The sequence below is a fragment of the Gopherus flavomarginatus genome, chromosome 9 (genome assembly GCF_025201925.1).
Source record: "Gopherus flavomarginatus isolate rGopFla2 chromosome 9, rGopFla2.mat.asm, whole genome shotgun sequence".
Classification (NCBI taxonomy): Eukaryota; Metazoa; Chordata; order Testudines; family Testudinidae; genus Gopherus; species Gopherus flavomarginatus.
This window is the reverse complement of record NC_066625.1, coordinates 31,156,237-31,180,361: the sequence shown is the minus strand read 5'-3', so window position 1 is coordinate 31,180,361 and position 24,125 is coordinate 31,156,237. Positions and strand designations below refer to the sequence as shown.

General features: G+C 44.8%; 1 protein-coding gene across 1 annotated transcript in view; it reads right to left on the bottom strand.

Moving 5' to 3' along the window:
- The window catches only part of WDR90 (WD repeat domain 90), a 93,683-nt gene extending 69,725 nt beyond the window's left edge, over nt 1-23,958 (bottom strand). Inside the window, exons 1-15 of the mRNA XM_050968039.1 lie at nt 23,865-23,958; nt 21,840-21,969; nt 19,535-19,721; nt 19,036-19,134; nt 18,741-18,820; nt 15,249-15,425; nt 13,841-14,023; nt 13,360-13,454; nt 9,947-10,046; nt 8,900-9,034; nt 7,313-7,474; nt 5,734-5,814; nt 5,144-5,235; nt 3,234-3,294; nt 763-954 (exon numbers count right to left, since the gene is read on the bottom strand). Coding sequence (XP_050823996.1) covers nt 763-954; nt 3,234-3,294; nt 5,144-5,235; nt 5,734-5,814; nt 7,313-7,474; nt 8,900-9,034; nt 9,947-10,046; nt 13,360-13,454; nt 13,841-14,023; nt 15,249-15,425; nt 18,741-18,820; nt 19,036-19,134; nt 19,535-19,721; nt 21,840-21,965 — 1,770 coding nt within the window. The 5' untranslated portion in view covers nt 21,966-21,969; nt 23,865-23,958. The remainder of the gene's footprint in view (nt 1-762; nt 955-3,233; nt 3,295-5,143; nt 5,236-5,733; nt 5,815-7,312; nt 7,475-8,899; nt 9,035-9,946; nt 10,047-13,359; nt 13,455-13,840; nt 14,024-15,248; nt 15,426-18,740; nt 18,821-19,035; nt 19,135-19,534; nt 19,722-21,839; nt 21,970-23,864) is intronic.
- Nucleotides 23,959-24,125: the final 167 nt, after the last annotated feature.

The following is a 24,125-nucleotide window of genomic DNA, read 5'->3' as shown; positions in this document are numbered from 1 at the left end:
TCATCTACCACTTTCCTCTATGGCAGCAGCAGAGAGCCAAAAAAATCAACTTCATTTAGCCTGAACCCATAACATGTATTTAATGAAAGAGGGCCATGTACAGCACTGATTAAGAGGATGAGTGAATGCAGCTGAATTCTACTTTCAGCCTAGCAGACTATGGTCCCTCTTGGACAGACCCAAGTCCATTAGTGGAGCAGTCCATGGTGGAGCATTGGATAAATACACATGGAGACTGAATTCTGCCCTTACCCCAAGAAAGGACAGTTCCTCCAACGGCTGGGGTCAATTGGCAGAGTGGTACAAGTGTAGGCCAGGACTAACTAAATCAAAGAAATGAACTCTTTTTTCATCTTAGTAGGATGGTTTAGGTCCAGAATTGTACACACAGGATCACTGCATATGGAAAGCTGATTATTCATCCCTTCCTTTAGCTCAAAACTAAACCAAACCTGCCTAGAACTGTAGTGCAAACACCATGCCTTTTGTGACTCCGTGCTTGGAGCTGTACCCCACTGACAGAAAAGATTCTCCTGACATGCAGCCAAAGTTTGGACAACTGCCTGCCCCATGAGAAGAGAAACCTCAGAATTTATGCTCCTGCTGGACCAGGTACTGACTATTTGAAAGGGACTCCTCAGTTGCAGTAAGATGGCACCTGTCATTTTAAGTTCCTATTGAAGTACAGAAGCTGTCTGCTGAAAAGAAAGAGTCAGGAAGGAACTGACAAGGCAATCAAAGAGATACAAATGGAGGGTTTGCCTTCAGCTGTTCCTTAAAAGCAAAGTATTTTCCTGAGCTGTTGAGTTCATAGTTCAGTTGACACTTCTGTTCCTCCAGGGTGTGATGATCTATTACACCACCATCAACCATCTGCTTCCCAAACAGCTCATGGTACTCATCCAGGATGGCTCCAGCAATACTAGTGATCTGATTGTGGTAATCTTCCACGGCCTAGAAAACAGAAAAGTTGGAGCCTGAAACAGGAATCCAGCCCTGGGATTCAGACTTTAAAGGTAACTTCTAGTACAAAGCTTGAAATTGACTTATGTTACAGAGCCCACTCCTCCTGCTAAGTACATCTGACTCAGCCTCAATTAACCTGTCGTATCCTTCCCATCAGTGATTGATAACTACTAAGGTGTCTGTATATAAATAGAAGCATTCTCTTTTATAATTAGATCTTGCACCTGTTTTATTTTTCCAGCATAATCTAGTATTTCAGATATTGTCATCTCTTCCATGGTATAATAGGCTTTACATCAAATATATTATATTTGTCAGTGTGACGTTGCATTCTTATAATTTTATGAAAGTATGCTGAGTGTGAACATAATGTAACTAAAGTATGCTTCGTGCAAAAGGTGTCTTGTAAGGTATCATTACAAAGTTTATAATCTACTGAGTGTGGTCATCCTATTTGTATAAATGTATCATTCTTGTATCTGAAACTAGACATATGAAATATAACTCGAGGGCCTATTGTAATTATGCATAGTGTGGGCCATTATTGGTGGTTTGGAATCTTGATTGCTCCCATTAACCAGGACAATTGACTGTAGATGGCTGTTTTACTTGCAAGTCTTTCTGTATACATGTGTGCTGGCAGGTGGGTAATTTAAGTCTTACAGTGACATGTGATCATGTCACCTGAACTGGAATCCATCTCTAACCTGGTGCTTTTCCATTGAAAAAGAGGGGTGGGAACCCAGACAGGGACAAAGGATTCCCGCCTTATACAAAAGACATATAAGTGGGTGGAACAGAACAAAAGAGGCTGCAATCCCCTAGCTACCACCTGAGCTGGAACAAGGACTGTACCAGGGGAAAGGACTGTGCCCAAACTAGGAAGGCATCCAGTCTGTGATAGAAGCTTACTGAAATATCTCTGAGGGTGAGATTTTATGTGTATTCAGTTTTCTTACTGTATTAGGTTTAGAGTTGCTTGTTTTATTTTATTTTGCTTGGTATTTCACTTTGTTCTGTCTGCTGTTACTTGGAACCACTTAAATCCTACTTTCTGTATTTAATAAAATCATTTTTTACTTATTAATTAACCCAGAGTATGTATTAATACTTGGGGGGGCAAACAGCTGTGCATATCTCTCTATCAAGTGTTATAGAGGGCGAACAATTTATGAGTTTATCCTGTATAAGCTTTATATGGGATAAAACAGATTTATTGGGGGTTGGGCATCTGAGTGTTAAAGACAAGTTGCAAATTGCTCAGAAAGGCTGAACACTGGGCACTGGGAAAGTTCCTGTTAACTAAGAAGCCCCTGAACTGAGTGCATCTCAGATTCAGTGAACTGCAGATGGGTGTGGCCCAACCACTGTTTCTGTGCTAAAGCTGACTGGAGTGTCTAATTAGCAAGACAGGAGTGGAGGGGTGCCTGTTCTGGCAGGAGGGGGTTCTCTGTGGTATCCCAGCTCATCGAGTGATGGTCTAAAGGGAAAACAAATGCAAATTGATGTGCAATTTGCCCAGGAAAAGGCTGCCCTGGAAAAAGAAAAGACTGCCCACCAGCAAACCCTGGACTTAAAAGACAACGCAATTAAGACCCAGAAGTATGAACTGGCTGTAATGGAGTGGAAGAGGTGCACAAAGACAAGTATCCTGGAGCTGGAAGTTGGAGGCCTGGTGACTGCTGTGGTAGGAACAGACCCCAAGGACTCTGTAGCTGGAAGCAAGCTCAACCTAGTGAAAGGGGTGGGGGCGGGGGATAAACCCAACTACTGCTGTTTCCTCCCTCTCTGATCTTCCATGAGTCTAGCTAACACAGATTAGGGGAGGAGCTCCTTAAAGGTGTGATACAAGTACCATATACAAAATACATCCCTAAACGCTTTCTTCATTCTGTTCGTCCTTTAGAAAGGAACCTGTTCGCTGAAAATCTTAGGGCATGACTACATGTACAGTGCTGCAGCAGCAGCCCATCTGGTGAAGACACTCATGCCAACAGGAGAGAGCTCTCTCATCAGCATAATAAAACCACCTCTGTGAACAGCAGAAGCTATGTCGGATAGCACGGTGCACACAACTGCTTATGTCGGTGTAACTTATGTCGCTCAGGGGAGTGGTTTATTCATTATGTTGACACAGGCAGTAGTATAGACATAGCCCTATTAGCTCATTCTACTACTGACTTCTTGGTAGTGTTGATTTGAAAACAAGGATCGTGGAGGGTTACTAGACACCTGTGGAGCAGAAAACAGTCACAGAAAGGACCTACCTTCTTAGCTCCTGCACTCCGGCGTGGTAGCTGAGGGCGTGGAGGAATCATCTCCTTAACTCTATGAGAGAGAGAGCAGAAGGAAGCTATTCCATATGCAGAAAGCAGCCCCAATCTGTCCTGGACCCAAGTAGTCTGTATTTCTAAGGTTATTGGCCTGTTATAGTTAGCTTGCGATAAGGCACAGAAACAATCAGATCATGGGAGAAATTATGAAGCCTCACAGGGAATGTCCATAGAGCAGCTGGAAGGGCAATTCCCAACCCAGCCAGACACACATGCGCTTGAACTATCATGCTAAAAGCAGTAGTGTGTCCATGATGGCACAGGTGGTGGCTTGGCTAATTGCCCCAGTACAATCCTGCCTGACCTCTTGGGTAAATACTTGGGCAGCTATCCTGAACTGCTGTATTGCCATCACAGCCACACTGCTATTTTCAGTGTGCCAGCTCCAGTAGAACTGGAACTTACCCTGCCAGCTGCCGTGTAGACATACCATAGACCAAGAACAACTCGATGCAGACAAAAATCTCTACATTCAGTGTGTGGAGCTCATCATGACTTCTTGGATAACTAGTTGTTGCCTCACACCTCACTAAAGGCTCAAGGCCTGATTTTCATTAAAGGGTGTAAAGGGGGCTTAGTATGAATGCGAATAAAGTCCCTAGGCTCTTTTCACAAACCTGACTGCCCTGTACTATCTAGTCTAGTGTCTAGTACTTCTGCTGTGAGCCATTGCTCTGGCCCTTTCTGATCCTGCAATGTTTTAATTGATCTCTAGCACCCACCTCTGTACATTCAAAGTACATCCCCTACCTCACTTATCTACCCACCTGCTGCCCTATGAAACCCCCACGTCAGATCTTGTATATTTGTCAATATCAGTCTCATGGAATCCATGACTCCTGACAGGAATGAAAACTGTACAGCATTATCTACTTTATTATTAGAAAACATTGTGAAAATATTATTAAGGGTCAATGATCAGGCAAATAACACTGGAAATATGAGTTTAGACTGATAGAGAATCTTAAACTCAGCCCACAGAAGCTGACTGTGGAATTCACAGCATTTTAAAGGAGTCCAGAAATGATTCAGTATTGACATACACAGGAATAACGTTTGCAACTAGATGAGCACGCTTCTGGGTGTAACCTGATTACCATCCAGGGCCAGAAGAGATTCAGATTTCAAATCCAGATTCCCTGATCCCAAGGCCACTGTGGTCACCTAGTATGATCTCCTGTATAACACAGGCCAGAAGCCCTCCTGCCCAACGTTCAGCATTGCACAACTGGCTGGGTGTATTGAACCTAATTCCAATCTCACTTACCCCAGTATAAATCAGGACCAATTACACCAAATTCAGTGAAGTTGCCCAGAAGTAGAACTGGTGTAAACAAAGTTAAAATGAAGGCTGTTATAAAGGGGTTTTGGCTTCCTCTTATGCACCAGACATAGGCCATTGCTAGAGCATACCAGTTTATGTAGGCCAATGACCTACTGAATTATGGCAATTCTTGTGTTGTTCCAGGGGCAGTGGGGAGTAGTGCCCCTGCAATGGAAATATTGTGTGGGCTCTGCCCCCATGTAAATTTGTGCATAGGGGTGGGGGTGGGAGGACGGGGACAGTGGAAGCGAGAGCAGTGGAAGCAAGAGTGGGACCCAGAGGGCTGGCAAGCAGGTAGGAACCACACCAGTTCCCTGTTCTTAATGGATCTGATCCAAAGCCCAATGAAGTCAAGGCAATTTTTTCTGTTGATTTCAACGAACTTTGGATCTGGCCCATTATATTTATACAGCACCACAAGTGTGCGTGACATTTAAAGATACATTACAAAACAGTCCCTGGCCTGAGGAGCTTACAGTCAAACCACTGACTCCAATGTTACAGTCCCGCCTTTACGCACCGGCTGGCGAGCTCCTCTGGCAATCGTTTTGGTACCAAGGCCTTGGCCAGCTCTATTTCCATCACTAGGAATGTTCCTGCATCTACGTATTGCTGTGAAGACAAACATTGTTCTCTCAGTGTCATATTTTTCAGTGTCACTGCTGTCATGACTGAAGCCTTAGCACAATGTCATATGTTTACCAAGGACTCTTCTGGAATCATAGAGTAACAGCTCGTTTTCTTATCTGCCCTCAAGATTTTATATCACAGCAAAATCGAGTTAGAGAAGTGCACAGGTCTGGAGAAACAATCTCCTCTGATTCTATTTTTTCTTTTTTTTTTTTGAGAAGGAAGCCAAAATGTGAAAACTATTGAAGAACCCTCCTAAATTCAGTCCCCGATATTTTTGATCCCCCACTTGAATGATAACGTGTGCACAGATGTCACTGGAGAGATCTCACTGTGGTAGCTGCAAAAGAGGTGAAAGTCCCCAGTCTTCAGCTCTCCTAGCAGATGTCAATTATGTAGATGATGCTGGAATCTGGGCTATGGGCATTTACACACTGACAGTCTACAGATTCTTTCCATCTCTTTAAAGCACACACTTACCTGTCCTTCCAGGTTCTGACACACTGTTGCTTCCGTTTCTATAGTGGTATCTGACACCTGAGATTTTATCGTAGTGGACATCTAGCAAGAGAAAGAAGGCCTACATTGTTCAGTATTCAAAGATCCTCACACTTCCCAAAATTAATCCAGTCCCTGTGACACCAAGAGAGCAGTAAAACAGAGGTTTATTACCTGCTTACCATGCTACAGTTTTGAAAGCCATGAATATTAAACAGCCAAGCCATTCTCAATGTTAGATTTGGTTCATGCATCATGTATTGGGAAATTCCAAAGTGATGACGATTTTTCAGTCATTTAGGAAGAAGGAATACTAGCTGACCCCCCTGCCTCCCTTCTGTCCTAAAACATGCAATGTTTCCAAGTTTCTGAGCTCCACAAATCTGCTCTCTCTTATACAAACTGTGACACTGTATGGAATATGTGGGACACTTTGTGATATTACTGATACCATATTATAAAATTGCAAGGAATCTGGACAGATATGCAATGTAAGGTATCTGTGAAAATGTTATAATTTGCCAAGTATGATAATCTTGTTTATATGTTTGTATCACTTTTTTATAGTGTGTGATAGATATGTAGGCTATATCTGTTATTTCCAAACTTGTGCTGTGTTTCTGGGTAACACTCCCCTAGACAGATTGGCTTCAGCACTGCCTAGCCTGTTTGATAGCCCATCAAGGGTCATCAGCTATACAACTGACTCATTGAGAGAGGGCAAGGGATGTACCTTATGAGACAGCAAGGCATGTAGGGGCACACCAGTAGACAGAAAACTCTAAGGCTTTTCCATGCCATGTGCTGTGAAGCTTGCGTTTGGGATACAGGAAGTACAAGCCACATGGCAAAAGAATATAAAAGGCAGCTGCATCTTCTCCATTTTGTCTTCATTCCTGCTTCTTACCCTCGAGTCACTTTTCTACAAACAAAGCTCTGAACCAAGGACTGAATGACCCATCCACTTGTGGATGTGTTCCAGAGGGACTTTCAAGCCAGCAATCTCACCAATATTGCTAAGAACCTGATATATGAACTTTGAAGTCTCTGTATGTTTCTGAGTGCTTTACCATTTAACAACTCTCTTGTTCTCTCTTATTTTCTTCATGATAAACCTTTAGTTTTAGACACTAAAGGATTGGCTGGCAGCATGGTATTTCGGGTAAGAACCAGACCTTATACTGACCTGGTAATGTGGCTGCCCTTTGGGGTCAGAAGAACATTTTATATAGTGAGCATAGTTTTTTAAATAACTTCTCACTATCCTGGACCTAGGTGCTGATTGGGAGCTAGAGAACTGGAATGCAATAAGGGGGCTGGGTGATTTCCTTTTTAGCTTCTTGATAACCAGTGTGGGGGAGATCAGAAGCACAGTTTGTGACTGGTTGATGAGCTTAACTTCAGTGTTAACACCCAAAACTGGTGGTATCTGCTCTCCCTTTTGCAAGCTTCCCTGACCTTAGCATTTTCAGTGAGGTCTGCCCCTGGCACCCCAGGTCACACAAGCATGGCGCGGTCCAAGAGCTTTATAACCATGGGTGAATTTCTCTCTAACCCTTACCTTTCTTAGAACATCCTTCTCTTTGGTCATTTTATCCTCTTTCTGGTTCCTACTGGGCATAGCTTTTGAATGAGGGGAGCTGGCGGCTGCGATCACTGGCCCTAATTTGTTCAGATTGGCTTGATGCCCAAGATCACGTAAAATGCTGAATAGACACTTAGTCTGAAAAAGAAGGAAATTATTAAATTGAGGCAAAAAAAGAAATGCAGCTGGCGAGACTGGACATCACCATCCTTCTTGCCTCCACCCTTCATATCCTAGAGCACAGCAATGAGTCATTAAATTATCACTAAACATTTTTCAGAGGTTGCCTTTTTAAATAACATTTTATCTTTGCATAGGAGGGTTGCATCACCTGCAGTTTAGCACCTATTTAAAAGCTACGGTTAGTGCAATAACTTAGGTTGGTTTGAATTAGCTACATGATCTGGACAACAGCTCTCATCAAGCATAAGGTCCAGTCCATGCCATTAAGGAGACCAGGAAATGAGAATGTAAGAGAGACAGAGAGAGCATGTGTTGTTTTATTTGCAAGTTACAATGTATTTTTATAATTGTGACCCAGTAGGGAGTACCATATGGGAAAGAAGACATCACCAAAGCACTGCTGGGATATTGTGGAGCAGTAGGGTGACCAGACAGCAAGTGTGAAAAATCAGGATAGGGGGTGGGAGGTAATAGGAGCCTATATAAGGAAAAGCCCCAAATATCGGGACTGTCCCTATAAAATCGGGACGTCTGGTCACCCTATGGAGCAGAGACTAGAGGAAAGCTGTCTGCCTGGACCTGCTTTTCAATAATCCATCTCCTAGAAGGATAAAGTTCATGTGACTCACACAGGAAAGGGCTGGTGTTTTCATCAGCTACTAGACTGCACCTGGGATATTTGTGATCCCAAGTCGACAGTTAAGGTGAATGAGGGGATCGGTAAAACCAACTTACTTTCCCTTGTGTGCGTCTCTCCTGCTTTGGGACAAACACGGAAACAAGTTCAACATTCTATTACTGTAGGAAACATGAATGTTAATATTTGCCTAAAGTAACATGGTTGGGGGGGAAGGGGAGAAGAGAAACTAAAATAGAAAAAACTGTATGAATTACAACCTCAGTGTGGTTCTTTTAATTAATTAAAATATTTTGACCATCCCTGGTGGTAACTACACTGATCCAGTAACCACTATATTTTTCTAGGGAGGACCTGCCTCACTAGGAAGTGGTGGGAAAAACACCTATCATAAGGGGGAGGAGGATTTTTATAATACTGATTAGCTGCTGCCAGAGAAAGGAGCGTAGACAAGTTATGTCTTAAGGGTCTCTTCAATCCCCAAACCCCATTGCACAGGATGTCTGACTCATACTATGGCTTAGGAAATAAACTGGCTCATTTAGGAAACTGCTCCAATAAGCTTGTCTTATTACTTCTCCCGTGAGCACCTGGAAATCCAGTGAAGTCTCAGAGCCAGCTTTATTGTAAGGGCAAACTTAAAATACCATTCTGATAGCTCTGACTGCTCCCAAACATGTGATGCATGAACACAGATGGACAAGGAGATTGTACTGCAGTGTACAGTACAAGCCCATTCTCACCTTCCCAAACACCTCACTATCTTGATATGCAAATACACGGAAAGCCCCTCGTATGCGCTTCACACCAGGGTACAGCAAAGGCACCATGTTGACATATGCCACGCCATGGAAGAAAATCTGTCCATCATCATCTCCCTGGAAAGGCAAACAAGACCAGGCATGAGTTAGCTAAATGACTGTTCTCAGGATTGTTCTTTGCTAGGTTTTCAGGCCATCACTGCAGGCTTCTGCATACTGCACCAATTCCTAATAAAACAAAGTTATATCAATAATGTCAAGTATCAGAGGGTAGCCGTGTTAGTCTGGATCTGTAAAAGCAGCAAAGAATCCTGTGGCACCTTATAGACTAACAGACGTTTTGGAGCATGAGCTTTCGTGGGTGAATACCCACTTCCTCAGATGCATGTCAATAATGTCCAGTCACTGAAGTTTCCCCAGCTGGCATAAAGCTGTGTCAGCTTGAAAGAATATGCTGTAGTCCTTCCATACTCAATATTATTCCAATCTCTGCAAGTCAAGGACACATTTTCTTAGTGAAGCCAAGTGCTCTGTTCCTACTGGGCTGTATCCTGGCACTCAAAGAGATAAGCCTGTAAAGGCACTCACCAGCTGACTAGGAAACAGAATGTCCTGCTAGAGTTCTGAGGAACTTAGTGTCCAGTATAGGGCAAGGAGAACATAGTTAGTCATTGCTGCAAAATCATATGGCCAGTTTAGGACCCTGAACATCTGAGAGGTGCTCAAGGAACATCTTGGCCAAAGGAAAGATCAGCTAATCACTTTCCCAAGCAGTTACTTTCCCAAATAATCCCTCTTCAGTTGCCATGGTACTAAAGAGCACTAGCAAGATAGTTGTGTGTTGTAACTTGAAACGTTGCTATTTGTTTGACAGCTTTGTAAGGCTGATTACTCCATTACCAAAGCCTCTAGCCCTCCCTAACTCACCTCTGCCATTTGGAAACTGTTCCTGCCGTAGCAGAACTGCTGATGGAAAATGGCACCGAAATACAATCATACGCATATATACAAATCTCTAGGCATATTTACCTTGTCTAACTTGCTAGATTTCCCTTTGGTGGAAGTAACCACAGGCACCCTGGTAATCTCCACTGGCCAGTACCGGCATTCTGCAATGCGCTTCTGTAAACTGACACACCAAAGGAGACAATTGAGAAATATAGAACAACAGTCCAGAGATCAGCCTGTGCCACTTAGGGAAAATGAGGCTACACATTTACTGTAAGCATTATGGGAAGAAATAAACTGGTAGAACTATTTTCTTTAAAAAAATAATTAAAAAAAAAAATCTACCAGTGCCCCCAGTGAAATGTTCTATTCTAAGTTTCAGTTTTTATTAGCAGGGACAACTGTATGAAAACAGGAATGTTATTCCTTAAGAGTTCATCAGCTCCTATGGCTCATTCTCCTTTGTAAATTGCAGTGCTTTGGTTTTGATATCACAGCATTCTACTGTAAAAATCACAAAGGATAGAATCACAGGATAGAATCGCAGAAATGTAGGGCTGGAAGGGACCTTGAGAGGTTGCCTAGTCCCTCACCCCGTGCTGAGGCAAGTCCAAGTATACCTATGCCATCCCTGAAAAGTGTTTGTCTAACTTCTTAAAAACCTCCGATGATGGAGATTCCACAAACTCCCTTGGTAGCCTATTCCTGTACTTAACTGTCCTTATAGTTGAAAGTTTTTGCTAATATCTAACCTAAATCTCCTTTGCTGCAGATTAAGCCCATTACTTCTTGTCCTACCCTTCAAACGGATACGGAGAACACTTGCTCACTGGCCTCATTACACCGGTCCTTAATATACTTGACGACTGTTATCCGGCTCCTGCTCAGTCTTCTTTTCTTAAGATTAAACATGCCCAGGTTTTTTTAAACTGTTCCTCACAGGTCAGGTTTTCTAAACCTTTTTATCATTTTTTGTTACTGTCCTCTGTACTTTCTCCAACTTGTCCACATCCTTTTTAAAGTGTGGCACCCAGAACTGGCCACAATACTCCAGGACTGGCCTTACCAGCATCGAGTAGAATGGAACAGTTACTGGTCATACTTATGACACTCCAGTTAATACACCCCAGCATGATATTAAGTGTTTTTACAACTGCATCTATAGTTGGTTCACAGTCAGTGTGACCCAGTATAACCCCCAGATCCTTTTCAGCAGCACTACTGCCTACCTGGCTATTTCCCATTTTGTAGTTGTGTGTAAGTGTAGCACCTTGCACTTGTCTTTATTGAATTTCATCTTGTTGATTCTGACCAATTCTCAAGACTATTTTTAAGTCTAATCCTGTCCTCCAAAGTGCTTGCAATCCCTGCCAGCCTGGTGTCATCCACAAATTCTAGGTGCTTACAAACAGTTTATTTAATAATTTGTCCAGTATCTTTCCAGGTATCAGACTTAGGCTGACTGGTTTATAATTCCCTGGGTCCTTTTTGTTCCCCTTTTTAAAGATAGGTACTATGTTTGTTCTTCTCCACTCCTCTGGGACCTCACCCATCCTCCATAAATTCTTGAGAATAACTGTTAATGGTTCCGAGACTGCTCCACCCATAGGCGCTGACTCCGTGGTTGCTGTGGGGCTGCAGCACCGATGGGGGAAAATTAGCAGGTGCTCCACACCCACCAGCAGCCAAGTTCTCCCCGCCCTCACCTTCTCCTCCCCCGAGCATGCCGCGTCCCCACTCCTCCCCCTCTCAGCACTTCCCACCTGCTGCCTAACAGCCGTTTGGTGGCACTTAGGACTTTTCAGGATGGAGGGGGAAGAGTGGGAAGGCAGCGTGCTCAGGGGAGGAGGTGGTAAAGAGGCGGGGTGGGGTGGAGACTTAGGGGAAGGAGATGGGGTGAGGCTGGTGCAGGGGCAGGGTGGGGGGTTCAAGCACTCACGGGGAAGAGGGGAAGTTGGTGCCTATGGTGCAACCTAGTTCCTTAAGTACCCGAGGGGTGCATTTTGTCAGGCCCTGATGATTTGATTTACCTAAATAATGTATTAATTTACCTAAATATTCTTTAACCTGTTCTTCCCCTATTCTGTCCTATGTTCCTTCTCCCTTGTTGTTAATATTAACTGTGTTAAGCATCTGGTCATAATTAATGTTTTTAGGGAAGACTGAAGCAAAAAAACATTAAACACCTCAGCTTTTTTGGGGTTGTCCATTAGCTCTCCTTCCCCACAAGTAGTGGACCTACACTTTCCTTCACCTTTCTCTTGCCCCTAATGTATTATAGAACCTCTTCTTGCCTTTTATGACCCTGGCTAGGCATAACGCAATTGGTGCCTTAACCTTTCTGATTTTGTCCCTACATGCTTCTGCAATTCTTTTACACTCATCTTTAGCAACTGGTCCAGGTTTCCACTTTTGTAGGATTCCTTTTTGATTTTCAGGTCATTAAAGAGCTCCCAGTGCAACCATGTTGGCCTCTTACTATTCCTCCTGTCTTTGCATCGGGATAGTTTGCTGTTGATAGGCTAGGATGATCACTTAGGGCAGGGAGAGAACTGGTCAAGTTTAAAGAGGAAACTTCATCTTCTGTCTTTTTTCATGCTACTTGTTATGCCTGGAATAGCCTTCCATTTAATGTGACCCAAGTCCTCCTTCTCTTTCAAAACACTCCTGAAGATAACCACCTTCCCCCTCCTGCAAAGCATCCAACTATAAAGACCAAACTCCACTGTTTGTTTGGTACCCTTTGCACTGGACAGAACAAAGCATTTTGTGGCTTTAGAAAATAAGCATTTTGGGGCTGTGACTCCTACTTGTTTGGCACATTTTACTCACTGTACAATGCCATCTGCCTCTATGGCACATTAGATATAGATCTATTATTAACTGGCAAATCAGTCTGAAACATGCTGGGGTTTTCCTTTCTTTTCTCCTCTTTACCTCAGAGAGGAGATGAATAAGAGCAGACATGACAAAAGTTTAAAATCATTAATTATAGAGAAGGTAGATTGAGAGAGTGTCCATTCTTCCTGTCTTATAGCTCAAAAACAAAGGGAACTTTCAATGAAATTGAAAAGTAGCAAATTCAAAACGGATACAAGGAAATACTTCTACACATAATGGATAACTGGACTATGGAACTCATTGCCACAGTATGACATTGAGGTAAAAAAATTAGCAAGATTCAAAGGGATTTGATATTTATATAGATAACAGAAATATCCAGATTTATGGATGCTAAAAAAATGAGAAGTACTGGAAGGGATATAAAACCTCATGCTTCAGGATTTAAAAGAAGCTCTATGAGGGATTAAGCAGATTAACCCACATCTATGGTAGAGTCTGTTGCATCTTCCTCAAAAGCACCCAGTGCTGGTCACTGTCAGAGATAGGATACTGAAACAGATGAATCATGGTGCTTATGCAGTCTGGAAATTCATATGTTCCTCCCCATCTCTATCACTTTTTGCCCAGGGAATTTTCCTTTGTTTTCTTACCTGAGTACTGCTGCAGGGTCTAGGTAACAGCGCCTTTCCAAGTCCCAAACAATTCTCTTCTTTATGCTCTCTGCCTGAATCCTAAATTCCCTGTCCTAGGAGAAACAGTCAGATGTTCAGATCATTCCCTGACCCAGTACACTGCATTCCAACTAATGGGCAGTGCCTAGCCTAGTGGCGAAATGCTTATCACCTCCAAAGGGAGAACTTATTGCAGAATTCGACTCCACACAGAAAAATCAGCATCTGAACAAAATGAGTTAGCAACAGTTACTATCGTTCTGGGGCCAATTAAAGTTGGATTTACTTGTGTCACCAGCAGCCTGGCTTGTGATGGTGCTTGGACAAGCATCAGGTCTCCTCCACTGGACCTTGCTTCCCATTCCTCTCGTTTTGTATCTTTGAAAGTAGGTTGTCAGTAATTAGTTTTGTTACACACTCCGGCTCTCTCCCGGCTGCTTCACTGTCAGTTCTTCCTCACCTCTGTTTTGTTGAGCTCTCCATCCTCCTCCTCATAGGGGCCACCAACAATAAAAGAGTCTGGAATGTTTTGAGCTCCTGGTGCCAGGATGTTGCTAATGGGCCATTTTTTTGGCCGAGGTATTGGTTCTTTTTCACCACCAAGCTTCAGGATCCCGTTCTTGAACACCAAGGGGTACTCTTTCTAGAGAGGTATAAAGGAAAAAGGATTTTCTTTCAGAGGTCTGAGCAAAAGCAAGTAAACATTATAGTGAGGTGTGACGAACAATTAAAAAGCAACATTATAGCGATACAGCTTGGAAAACATGCTCCAGCCCACACAGGTATAGAAGCTACGAAATACAAGAATCAAATTGCATAAACTGACAGAAGCAGGAAAATCCCACCCATTTCAACACACATGCACATGGGAGTTGCCATGGAAATGCACAGACCAGGCAATAATGGGGTTGATCTAAGTTACAGAAATATACATACACAAACAGCTGAAAAATCATTGACAAATATCAATATAGTTATGTGGCTACCGAAACGGTTGGACGTACTCACACAATAGGCATAAGTATCAGAGGGGTAGCTGTGTTAGTCTGGATCTGTAAAAAGCAACAAAGAGTCCTGTGGCACCATATAGACTAACAGATGTATTGGAGCATGAGCTTGCATGGGTGAATACCCACTTCATCAGATGCACGTAATGGAAATTTCCAGAGGCAGGTATAAATATGCAGGCCAGAATCAATCTGGAGATAACGAGGTTAGTTCAATCAGGGAAGATGAGGCCCTCTTCTAGCAGCTGAGGTGTGAACACCAAGGGAGGAGAAACAGCTTCTGTAGTTGGCTAGTCATTCACAGTCTTTGTTTAATCCTGAGCTGATGGTGTCAAATTTGCAAATGAACTGAAGCTCAGCAGTTTCTCTTTGAAGTCTGGTCCTGAAGTTTTTTGGCTGTAGGATGGCTACCTTAAAATCTGCTATTGTGTGGCCAGGAAGGTTGAAGTGTTCTCCTACAGGTTTTTGTATATTGCCATTCCTAATATCTGACTTGTTTCCATTTATCCTTTTACGCAGGGACTGTCCATTTTGACCGATGAAGAGAAGTTCACACCTCAACTGCTAGAAGAGGGCCTCATCCTCCCTGATTGAACTAACCTCGTTAACTCCAGATTGATTCTGGCCTGCATATTTATACCTGCCTCTGGAAATTTCCATTACGTGCGTCTGACGAAGTGGATATTCACCCATGAAAGCTTATGCTCCAATATATATGTTAGTTTATAAGGTGCCACAGGACTCTTTGTTGCTTTATGATAGGCATAGGCATTTATTACGTATGCAGATTAAAATCTTAGAAACCACAGAAGCAAAGATCTATCTGGGATGTGTACAAAGAGTTCATTGACAGTTCCCCACCTCTCCAACAGTTGGTACTTGCAAGCAAACCATGTAGTTTTGCTGGGGTCCTGTGGGAACAAACACTTCAGGGACAGAATAAGCAGCCTCCAAGGTAACCCTGAGGAGATTGCCACCTGAAAGTTGCGATACAGAAAGCAGGGACTCTTGGATGGACACTGCCACGTCAAGGCCACACTGCAAAACAAGAGCAAACTGAAGTGACATTCCCCTGGAAACAGCTAAGTTATTAAACAGTTACCATGCATCTGTCTTTGCAGAGGAAATGCGTAGAGGTCTGCCTAAGTTAGAAATCTACAATACTATTTTATTCATTGATTCAAATGAAGACAAAATGGGCATTACTGTGTGCTAAATGAATTTTATGGTAATTAAATGATTTGTTTCCAAAATGTAATGTTTCTCTACAGTAACTCCTTGCTTAACGTTGTAGTTGTTCCTGAAAAATAATACTTTAAGCAAAACAATGTTAAGCGAATCCAATTTCTCATAAGAATTAATGTAAATAGGGGCAGTTAGGTTCTAGGGAAATTTTTTACACACACACACACACACACACACACACACACACACACACACACACACACACACACACACACACACAGAGTTAAGTTTTAAACAAACGCTTTACTACTATACACAGCAATGATGATTGTGAAGCTTGGTTGAGGTGGTGGAGTCAGAGTGTGGGATATTTCCCAAGGAATGTCTTACTGCTAAATGATGAACTAGCACTCAGCTGAGCCCTCAAGGGTTAACACATTGTTGATAATGTAGCCTCACAATCTACAAGGCAGCATGAATGGAGGGAGGGGAGACAGCATGGCAGACAGAGACACAGACACACACCCTATGTGAGAGAGAGATGCGCATTTCCCCTTTAAGTACGCCGCTGATCCCACTCTAAGTACACTGCCTTTTAAAGTAGATCAGCAAGTTGAGACAGCAGCTACTGCCAGCAAGCTGCCTCCATCCTGAGCCCTGTTGTGTCCTCCCCGGCTCTGTGGAGATGGGGTAAAGAAGCGGGGGGCAGAAGTGGGGGGAGGGGAACACCCTGACATTAGCCTCTCCACCCCACCTGCACAGCAAGCAGAAGGCTCCCGGGGGCAGCTCCAAGGCAGAGGGCAGGAGCAGCACATGGCAGTTGGGGGAGGGACAGCTGAACTGCCGGCAACTGATAGCCTGCTGGGCAGCTGCTGCACAGGGAACTTAAGGAAATGGGGAGCTTATGGGGCCAAGGGGCTGCTGGTCCACCCTAGTTCCAAGCCCCCACCAGCTAGCTCCAACGGGCTGCTCTTTCTGCAAGCAGTGGACAAAGCAGGCAGCTGCCAAACAATGTTATTGATGAGTGTGGTTCTGACCTAGTTCTGCTTAGCAACCCAGTTCAGCTTAGCAACTAACTAGGACCAACTGAAAAATTTACTGGCTGGGGCAGACAGGCCAGCAAAGACAGCTTTGTAACCTTGCTAGATAAGAGAATGCTTGTAGAGGCTGGGAAAGAAAAATGCTTACAGACACTTTTTAAAGTAACATGTATTCTTTTTTGTACTACCATGAAGTTATCAAGAAGTAACAGTTATTCTTTGTTTTGTATGCTGGGAACAAATGCTGGGAAGGTACAGTGATGATGCGACGTAATCTCGTGACGGAATAGCTAATAAAAAGCAGTTTGAATTTGTGAAGGGGCTGGTTCTGTATGGAGTGAGATGGGCAGTTCTCTGTTCTATGGCATGCTACAATAAAGAACTTGATAGTGGGATTCTTGTTGGTCGTTGCCTGTCTCTTTGTGGTCGGACAACGAAACCTGAGCCGTCTGGGATAAGGGAGATCCCCGACATTATAAAGGAGTGTGGCGGGGTGGTTACCCCATTCCTGCCCTGAAGGAGTTAAAAGCAGCCTTGGGGAGGGCTGCGGCTGGGAGAAAGCAGCTAGTAAGCTGATTGGGGAAGCAGCCACAGCTGACCCTATAAGAGCGCTGGGGCCAGAAGCCGGAGACAGAATCTCTCTAGCTTTGAGAGGGAGGGACCGACCGGGCTGCAGGGAGCTGAGAGAAGGTACCTGGAGTGGAGCAGGGCTAGAGGAAGGGCAAGCGAGCTGTGGAGCTCTGGCCCAGTGGAAGGCCAATTAGGTACTGCGGTTGCAGGGGGCAGCCCATGAGTAGGCAGAAGCAGCAGGTCCAACCCCCCTTGCTTATGATGAGTGGCTTTTACACTGCAGTCTGCCCCAGTGAGTGGGGGCTAGATGGTGACTGGCAGTAGCCCATGACTGAGGCAAGGTAGGGATAGAGGGTTGAGGGTTCCCCTGGGTGGGGAGACCCTGAGACTGTGGGGGTATTGCCAGGGGGCAGCACCCCAAAGACAAGGGGCACTGGGGTCCGGGAGAGACATGGGGCGAGTAGCAGGTGAGACGGCAGCCGGCAGAGGGCACTCCTGGCTGAAAAGAGCTAATTCCCTGGACAATCAGCAGGAGGCACCACAGCAGTGAGTCACGCCCTGCCACAGGATGCATTGCACAACTTTAAATGAGCATGTTCTCTAATTGATAAGTATTGTAACAACGTTAACTAGGACAACTTTAAGTGAGGAGTTACTCTATTTAGAATGTAAGCTTCTCAGGGCAGGGACTATGTTTCTCACCGTCACCACTTAACAAACAAATGAAAAGTTAAACAAAACTTAGCTGTGTCGAAAGAACATAAAGGATGCAAAATGAAGCACTCAACATTCAGGAGATGCCAAAGTTAACACATGGAACCTCAACTGAGCTCTTTATACATATTCATTATTACATAGTATTTAATCACAAGATCACATATAGGATGGATGGCAATCAGTGAATGAAGTAACTTTTGAATATTTATTACCTTCACTGTTCAGTGTGAGTGGACACTTGCCTCATTCATTACATATCGATTGACCTGTCTACTGACATCAGAAATATGTTTTCAGATACACCAGTGTAAATTTAAAGTCCACTGATTTCAATGAACTTACACTGGTAATTGCAAACAGAATTTGGATTAAAATTAGGCAGATTTCCTCATTCACTATGTATCATTGCTTCATTCACTGAACAGTGTTCAACCAGTGTTCTGAATAAGGCAGGGATCCTATAGTAAAAATAGTATGTGATGAAGTAATGAAAGACCATATAATATTTTGTTTGCACAAAAGGACAGTTAAGGTTATGCAGGCATCCTTAATGAGGCCATTTTCTGATTTTTTCAGTCCTTCGCTTTGCAACATTAATGCTCTTTCAATGTAGCTTTTTAAGCAGCATATATTAGGGTTTATGGACCCAGTCCTGCTCCTATTGTAATCAATGGGAGAAGGACAAGGCCCCAGATTTTTATATGTATTACCATAATGTATACATAATTTGCAGTATGTCTGAGTCATAATTCCTGAAATATTCATAGCTTTTGATTTAAATTGCACCATATAGCTGCATAGTAGAATTATAGACTGAATGGCCTTGGGAAATTCCAAATACCTTGGCATCTGGGCGAAGGCTCTCTAGTGGAGAGCCAGGAACTGGATGCAGTGGAACTGTTGCTCTAAATGAACACTTTCCTGTGAAGAAACAAAGACAGAATCAGCATAAAGTCTGAAGCCCTCCTGTAATGAAATCACTCCCGGAATGGAAAAACTGTGCTATCTGCCCCCATATAATCCACCTTTCTAAAGACAGCACTAGGTATTATTTGTCAACAGAAGTGAAGCTACAACAAAGAAGCTATGTGAGAGCAATAGATGGATGAGAACACAGTATAAATTCTACATTGCACCTTCCAGCAGAGGTAGAAGGTCCACAACAGCCTGACCAAGAGCTACAGTCTTTTCCTCCTTCTGCTTCTTCTCCTTTGGTAAAACTTCAATCACAGTCACTGCAGGGAAAAAACATAGAATCTGGTGATGTTTCTCAATCACCTATAAAACAGCAGCTGGAAACAGTGAGCTTATTCAGGGTGCTTAAAAAGTGTATTAGCTCTTAACCAACACGCCTACTTGATTCCCCAGTGAATGAAGGGGACATAATAGCTGAGTGTTTCCCACAGCCAGTGCTCAGATTTCATTCTCAAGCACGTCCTGCTGGAAGAGGATGAGAATAGAGTAACTGAGAGTTCCCTATGGCGATGCTTCTACTCCATTCTCTAATGAACGACTCTTGTTAGGAGCAGATGGGGATGGAGCAGTGACTGATCCCCATGGCCAGAGCTCCTTTCAATTCTCGAGTGATTCATGCTGGGCAAATATGAATGGATAGTTAGAGTGACAGTTACTTACAGAATAAGGGTTTGTGTGCGATGTCATCTAGATTGTTTGGCCCATCAGAATTGTATTCAAAGCTAGTGGTGAAGTTATATTTCACTGTCCCATCTGAAGAAACATCAATTTTCAGGGAGTCACCCAGGATAACACCATTATACTCTGCACGCACATAGGTCACTGGAGTGTCTCCTTTGACACCTTTCTGGCAAACACAAACCAACAATAGGTTAATTATTTGAAATCTGCCTCTTGCTGTAGAATAAAACTGCTCACAACCAGAGCTGTCCACAGAAGGTGGTTGAGCTAAGGAAAAGAAGGATTTTGTTTCAGTTACTCCACCCACAAGAATGGGTTTAAGAAGAAAAATTCTGGTCTCACTGAGATTTCACCTTCTTTTCTCCATTCTATTCCTCTGCAGCACCCCAGAGGTTACTAGCACCCAGATGTGGTAGGGGCATTTAGAAGTAATAGTCCTCATCAGCATGGAGGAGGAGAGAATCATAACTACACTGGCTTTCATCCAAAGGGGCAACATAATAAGTAATAATAATTTCAAGAAAGGTTCTGATTTTTGTAAACAACTGAGGAGGTAGCTCACAAATGGCAAAGCTGCATTAGTATGAAATACTAGAATATTGTATGGCTAAAGAACTCCTTGAAATCTAGTGGGGAATTTTAGCAAGCATTTTCGAAATATTTGGATTCTGTAGACTCGTTAACTTTACACTAGTAGCTTTAAAGAAGGGTACAGTTTTTAGCATGTGTTTACCAGTGTTCTTAAACATAGGAAATATAGGACATCCTAAAGTATATCAGACCAGAGGTACATTTAACTCACCAGCCTTTTTCTGACAGTGGCCACTGGCCAAGAGCAGATGCTACCAAAGACAGTGCAAGAAATGATAAGGTGGGCAATTATGATATAACCTCAACATGGGTGGAAATATTTCCTAACGCTCTCAAGATAGAGGTTTGCCTATGCCCAACACAAAAGTTGATATCCTCTCCAAACTTTTCTTTAATCTTTATCCATATAAGCCAAATCTTTATTTGAATCCTGCTAAGCAATTTTGCCAAATGAGTTCCATGATTTCATTGTGTATTGCGTATTCAATATAGCCTTTTATCAGTTTAAAATTTGCTATTTTTCAGTTTCATTAAATGCTTCCTTATTAATCCATTGACAGAGGCTAAATAGAAGTTACCTTTTCTATACCATTCATTATTCTGTATTCCTTTCTCATGTCCTTTAATTCATCTCCTCTCTGACTAAACATTCCCAAATTTCTTCTATGTACCTTCATCTGGAAGTTTTTACATATCTCTTAACATTCCCACTGCCACCTCAAATCTCTTAGCCCTCTCTATACTTGCTATTTTCTTTTTGAGAGAGGATGAGACCAGGACTCCAGTTCAGGTTGTACCACTGATTTATATAAATGACATTTAATATTTTCAGTATTATTTCCCTTCTCATTCCTTTATATACTTCCCTACTGCACAAGGCATAGCAAGGGTAAATCTATTAATGCATGAGAGGTATTTTGATACTATAGGTAGAATGCATCTAGCTATCTGTCTAGGCATTTATACAGTTTATTTGCTTTTCTGACTGCTGCTGTATAATGAGGAGAAATTTTCATTGTGCTGTCCACTGTGGCACCCAGGTCTTTTTCCTGAGTTGTTACAATTACTCTAGACGTCATTAAGATCAACCAGGAATGTAATGTGATACATTGACTTCATTAATGGCCAGATTTTGATTTTAGTTAACTGGCACAAATTTCAGTCGAGTTATTTGAGATTTACATTTCTGTAACTGAGATCAGAATCAACTCTTTTATAAAAAAGTTTGTCTCTATATTATGTTGGTGAAGGAAGGAGGGTGTGGAATTAAAAAAAAAAGTTAGCAAAATAGGAGTATAACCTACATCATGCATTGCTTAGAAAACTTTGTTGTAAAGAACAAACTAAAAATACTGATAGTAATGCAGGAGGGGGATGGTAGACCAGGTTTCAAATTAATGTTTATGCAATGCAATATTCCTGGATGGGCTGTTGGTGGGGATTGAACCCAAGATATTTGGACCGAAAAACAAGACCCTTTACATAGGAACTAGCCACTACTGGGGAACAGAGAGCCATGCTGTGTAACTGTGGGTTACATTGCGGTCCTGGTTTCATTACAGACTGCTCAGGAGTGTTATGTTCTCACACCAAGTTTTGGAAGGGTTTACAGTATAAAAATTCATGCCTGCCCTATTTACTAAACCAGATATATTTAATGCCAGACAAGATGAGACATTTCAGAAGCCTTTACCAGGTCACGTGCCTCCAACACTGTGATCTGTACTGGTTTGATTGGGGACAGTGGTGGCTCAATGGCAGAAGGTAGAGCCAATGTAAGGGATCCTCTTTTACTAGCCTGCCCAGGAACAACAGCCATGTCTCTGCAGAAATAAGGAATGGAAAAAAAATTAAACATACCAATACTCTTCCTTCTGGCCTCTGTTTTGCACTAACTCAGCACGATCTCTTGTTATGCTCTCAGCAGCACTATTCCTGTGCTGTGAGCTCTTCTGCCTTCTCTAAAACTACCCCCTCTCCCAGCTAATCAAATTCAAAATAATGTAAATTATACACAGAAACAGCATATTCTAATAAGATTCAAGACCTGGATGCTGAAACATCACAAAATGCACATCTTTTTAGTGATCACACAAACACTTTTTACAGTTCAGTTCCCTTCAGTGTGAAGCTCAAAGTGAAAAATGTCTTATGGAAAGCATAAACCCAGAATGGTACAGGCCAGGGAGCACGTCAAACGTTTGTGTGATGTATCTAGCTATGGAGGAAGAGTGGGGTGACGGGATACCCAAAGAAGGGCAGTTCTCAGGGACAGGGATACCCAGAATATGTGTGTGGCAGGGGATAGGCAGGGAGGAAAGGGATACCCATAGGCAGTTCCCAGGGCAGGAGGGGAGAGGGGACAGCCAACGATGGGCAGTTCCCAGGGATGGGGACAGCCGGTGGTGGGGAGTTCCTGGGGGAAGGGGAGGAGCAAAGGGGATACCTGGTGGGGGCGGTTCCCGGGGCAGGGGATACCCAGGAGAGGATACCCGGGGAGGGGGGAGCAGTTCCTGGGGGATGGAGGAGGGATATCCCAGAGCTAGGCAGTTCCCGGGAGGAGGAGGAGACAGCCAGGGGGTGGGGGCAGTTCCCAACTTTCCACGGCAGGGGATAGGCGAGGCGGGGATACCTAGTGGAGGCTGGTTCCCGGGGCAGCGGATAGCCGGGAGAGGATACCCAGAGCCTGGAGGGGGGCAGTTCCCGGGGTAGGAGGGAGGGATACCTGGAGGGGGAGCTCCCGGGAGGGGGAGGGGCAGCCGGGGGGGGGAGACAGTTCCCAGGGCAGGGGACAGCCGGGGGGATACCCGGATGGGGAGTTCCCGGAACGGGGAGGGGACAGCCTGGGGGGGGACACAGCTCCCAGGGCAGAGGACAGCCGGGGGGATACTCGGATGGGGAGTTCCCGGAACGGGGAGGGGACAGCCTGGGGGGGGAGACAGTTCCCACGGCAGAGGACAGCCGGGGGGATACTCGGATGGGGGGAGCTCCCGGAACGGGGAGGGGACAGCCGGGGGGATACTCGGATGGGGAGTTCCCGGAACGGGGAGGGGACAGCCTGGGGGGGGAGACAGTTCCCAGGGCAGAGGACAGCCGGGGGGATACTCGGATGGGGGGAGCTCCCGGAACGGGGAGGGGACAGCCGGGGGGGGCGGCAGCTCCCAGGGCAGAGGACAGCCAGGGGGGATACTCGGATGGGGAGTTCCCGGGACGGGGAGGGGACAGCCGGGGGGATACTCGGATGGAGAGTTCCCGGGACGGGGAGGGGACAGCCGGGGGGGCGGCAGCTCCCAGGGCAGAGGACAGCCAGGGGGGATACTCGGATGGGGGGAGCTCCCGGAACGGGGAGGGGACAGCCGGGGGGATACTCGGATGGGGAGCTCCCGGAACGGGGAGGGGACAGCCGGGGGGGCGGCAGCTCCCAGGGCAGAGGACAGCCGGGGGGGATACTCGGATGGGGAGTTCCCGGGACGGGGAGGGGACAGCCGGGGGGGCGGCAGCTCCCAGGGCAGAGGACAGCCGGGGGGGATACTCGGATGGGGGGAGCTCCCGGAACGGGGAGGGGACAGCCGGAGGGGGACAGGGGATAGGTGGTGGGGGGGATACCCAAAGTGGGCAGTTCCCGGGGGGTCCCCGCCGCGTGTCCATGACGGGGTCAGACCCCAGGTAGGGTCACCCTGGTCCCGGGTGGACGGGGACGCGAGCGAGGGGTACTCACCGCTTACGGCTGGGACGAGGAGGAGCGGGTCAGTGACACGCTGCCTTTCAGGGGCGCGTCCTCCGTAACCGTAGCAACGGTTCCTACTCCAGCGCGTGCCTCGCCCCTTGTGACGCATGGGGCACGTGACGGTGTTCTGACTCCACCTCTCCTGCCGCCACGCTTGTTGTGGGCAGCAGGGGGCGGGGAGCCTCTCTCCTGAGCTGGGGCTGAGGCCCAGGCGGCCATTTTGGTTACTGGCGCAGGCGGGCCGTGCCCTGC